The 3,913-nt window shown below is 27.1% G+C and overlaps 1 protein-coding gene across 1 annotated transcript; it reads right to left on the bottom strand.

The window, feature by feature from the left end:
• Positions 1–201: 201 nt before the first annotated feature.
• LOC109792290 (small ubiquitin-related modifier 1) lies at positions 202–3,707 on the bottom strand. Its single transcript, XM_020351685.3, has 3 exons — positions 3,536–3,707; positions 1,231–1,380; positions 202–519 (listed from the first exon to the last, which is right to left on the bottom strand). Exons 1-3 carry the CDS (start codon positions 3,623–3,625, stop codon positions 448–450), a joined length of 312 nt encoding a protein of 103 aa, XP_020207274.1. The 5' UTR covers positions 3,626–3,707; the 3' UTR covers positions 202–447.
• Positions 3,708–3,913: the final 206 nt, after the last annotated feature.

The raw sequence follows: 3,913 nt of genomic DNA, 5'->3' as shown, positions 1-3,913 counted from the left end.
TAAGTTTATTTTTAACAATCTACTATAGCTAAAAGTAATAACTGAATTATAACAACTGAACTAAAAAAGCTAATTAAACAGTAAGTAAATATTTTTTTTAATAATATATTATAATACATATATTTTATCTGGTATAATTTTCCAAGAAGTCACTAATGCGTAGGAACCGAATTAAGTAAAGTGTAAGACAAAGAACTAAAATTGACAAGACAATATTTGCCCAAATATCGATATAACTTAATTCCAAACAAACAATACAAATTCATCAAGCAGTAATATTGTATCCGACACAGTAATAGCAACATCTAAGCAGCAAGACTCAAGAAACATGAAAATTCCATATGGGAAACTGTCCATTTTTCTACATTAGTATCATAACATATGATATAAAAATAGAAACCTTAAAACATGAACCAAATACGCATTTTGAGGAAGATCAGCATACATTTAAAGAAACTCATGTCCACCTCCGGTTTGGTGCAGCATTGCATCTATCTCATCACCATCCTCCATCTCTAGCTGTTCAAAGTTGTAATTTATCATAATTAAGATAAGAATAAGAAACAATTACATATGAGACGGACTATATTGCAATTGCATGGATACGAATAGGATATGAGATTAATATAAAATTATAAAATAATATGTATATATAAAAAAATAGAATTTTATATAAACATAACTAAATTGTGTGTAGAAACATATAACTTATAACAAAAGCAGATTAAACTCTTTGACGAGAAGGCGAGGATGGTTGTGGAAAGAAGTTTTGAACTTTCAATGCCATGAATTAATGTTTGGGCATTGCATCACGTTCATGACCCCACCATTTAAAAAAGAAGATTAAACTCTTCCACTGAAGAAGAAAATGATTGTGAAATAAAAGAAGTTTCGATGCAAATACAATGGATTAATGTTTGAGGATTGCAATTCCACACCATTCATGACCCACCATTTTTTTTTTTGTTTTCTAGTTTTGATATATGTATTTGGTACGTGTACAGTTTCAGAGAAAAAGATCAAATATGCTACCACATTTTCTTGAAAGGAATGTATAGGAATACTGTGGTATCAATGAGTCATACAAATTCATTTTGAAGACTAATATAAGAAAATTTTACCAAACTATAAGTATATAATAACAAAATTATTCTTTGTATATAACAACTGAATGATGAAAGTTGAGTTTGTACTAGACTTTAAAAAAAAAAAAAAAAAAAGTAAATTTACCTCGTCAGGGGTCTGTTCTGCTCGGAGTCTCCTTCCATCAAACAAGAAAGCAATCGAGTTAAAGTCTACAGATTGCCGATCACAGTATGCATTCATCAGTTTCTTAAGCTGAGTGCTTCTTTTAATTCTGAAGAAAACCTCATTACCATCCTACAACATAATCAACCTCAAAAACATGAAAAATTCGCAAAGAAATTACCCCAAAAAGTAACTTTGCATTATTAGGAGATAATGACAGTTGAGTATAAGATATTATTAGAATGTCACATTTTCCTAAAAAGCCAGAAAATATAGGAAGGATAAGAATGAGAATAGGTTAGTTAAGGTTAAATTTTAAATATTTAGATCGAGCTTGTTTCACAAAATTAAATCTTAAATTTAATATATTATCTATTATAATTTTTGTTATAGGTTTGATCAATATTATTAAAATTTAAATTTTGAAATACATGTAATGTCACAAAGAAGAGAAAAAGTGAATCATTTTTTGATAGAGGAAAAATTAATGTACATTTATGTACGTTGATGTACACTCACAACTTTAGTCAATAAATATAATGAATATAAATCTATAATAAAAAAAGATAATTGTATAAAAAAATATTTTAAATATTTTCTATATCTAACTTGGTATATTCTAAATAACCAAGTCATATTTTAACAAATTAAAATAACTATGATAACAATTTACAAACTAAAAAAATACTCTCAAAGATATTAAATACATATACAATACCACAAGAGAAGGAATAAACCAAATTATCTTCTATTAAAGGGTTAACTCATATACATTCATGTATACGTATACTCACACACAAACTAAGATGAAAGAGGATAATCTTATTAAAATAATATATGTATATTAAATTTTGATTATATTATATAAATAAATAGATTGATTTATATGTTGAACAAACTTTTTTTTTATAAATTTAACTTTTTAAACAAATAAAAAATTAAAATTAAAATATAAATTTTTTATTAAATATGTTGAATCATATCATATTTTTAAAAATCCGTACACATATTTTAATAAAAAAAAAAAGTAACTAAGATAATTAGACGACAATGAACCTGCTATGTGGCAAAGGAATTCCTCTATAATGTATTAAAGAACTTTATATTGACAAATACAAAATAATTGTACTAAAGCATACAACTTTTAATTCCGTATCCACGTTATCAGATTTTCTATGTCATTACCATGCGAAGGCAAAGTATGAAGAGCTTAGCTCTGTTGCTTGAAACAGAGCATGAAGTCATGGCCTCTAAAAAAAATGTACGAGACCTCTTTCTAGTATCTAAGATATTTTAATTTTTTTTTTCTCAACAATTAATTGATGTTTTAAAATTTAAAATTTAATTAATATTATTTTTTAAAAATATACCAATTATTTATTATTCAGTAATAGTAGCAAAAAAAAATAAAGTTGAATGTATTCAATAATCATGTATTACTTCAAATATAATAATATTTTCCTTCTTTTAAATATTCTATGTGCATTGACCTTAACTATTTAAAGATAGGAGTTAAAAGATATAGAAAGGAAGTAGAAATAGTTCTTATCAATTCACAGCTAAAGAAATTTATTTGACGAAAAGAAAAAAGGGTAAGCTTATTTACTAACCCATGACATAGTCTAGCAATTTGATGAAAATGGCAACTGAGATCTTTGAAAATTTTGTTATATTGGTCTCTCAATTTCATTTCAAACTTTTCTCAGAATAACAATTCTCCGATGATAGAAATCTAGTCATTTTAAATTAGTTATTTAATCCTTAAAATCACCAACAAAAATATTTTTAAACAAAGTAATACGAGTCTTCAACCTTTTTCAAAGGTTAGTTATGATAACTCGGCAAGCATGAAGCATGTCATTGCCAAAGACTTAAAAAGAGACACAGAGATTGAAAGTTCATAATTATTAAATTATAGATTAAAAATAAAAAATGAAAATGTTTAGAATTTCATTATAGAATTCAAAAAACAAAAAACTCATAAGTGTAGAAGTCTCTCTTAAACACTTCACAAAACATGCATGTCCTAGTGCGACTTTTAAATTATTTCTCTTCATTTTTCCTTGTGTATAAAACAAGTTCATACAAACCAGACAAATCAAGTGTATTGTCGGAATCCAAGTAATATGTAAATGTTCACAAATTCTAACATGAATGAAACCGTTGTACATTAAAAACAAGGCAAACAAAGACACTACATATCAAAACCAAGAACACAATTTTACTTGATGTTTTTGAACTACCACCACGAAATTTAACTAAGTGAAGGTGAATATAGAATTAAGACCTGGCCCTTGACTTTGAGATTAATGTGTGCTCCTTGATCAGAAGGCTTCTTCTCCTCTTCCTGGCTTCCTCTGCCTCCTGATGAAGACATCTTCACCTTGTTACTTTCACTTCAAATTAAGTCTCTGTTTCAGAAAAAAAAAATAGACTTGGTTTCTATTGCCAAACAAGACTCTATTGTCCTAAGTATTTATAGTGACATAAGGGTCCCAACCAAACTATCAAAGCACGTGCCAATGCGTTAGATTTACGCTATATAGATATTATATTTGTCCGTACTCGCCACTCCCGTGTCTCTCTGATCCCTCTTTGATCTCTACAATCAATAAAATAAAGTATACAATAGCTTCACTTCAAACTTAAAAGTACATAAAAAAAT

Source organism: Cajanus cajan, chromosome 4 (genome assembly GCF_000230855.2).
Source record: "Cajanus cajan strain Asha chromosome 4, NIPB_CcT2T_4, whole genome shotgun sequence".
NCBI classification, from domain to species: domain Eukaryota; kingdom Viridiplantae; phylum Streptophyta; class Magnoliopsida; order Fabales; family Fabaceae; genus Cajanus; species Cajanus cajan.
The sequence above is the reverse complement of the archived record's forward strand: the minus strand, read 5'-3'. Positions and strand labels throughout refer to the sequence as shown.

Coding starts and splice junctions, on each gene's coding strand:
- LOC109792290 (XM_020351685.3), bottom strand. CDS start 3,625: ATGTCTTCATCAGGAGGCAGAGGAAGCCAGGAAGAGGAGAAGAAGCCT. Junction 1,381..3,535: donor ATCTCAAAGTCAAGGGCCAG/GTCTTAATTCTA, acceptor ATTATGTTGTAG/GATGGTAATGAGGTTTTCTT. Junction 520..1,230: donor CAGAACAGACCCCTGACGAG/GTAAATTTACTT, acceptor AACTTTGAACAG/CTAGAGATGGAGGATGGTGA.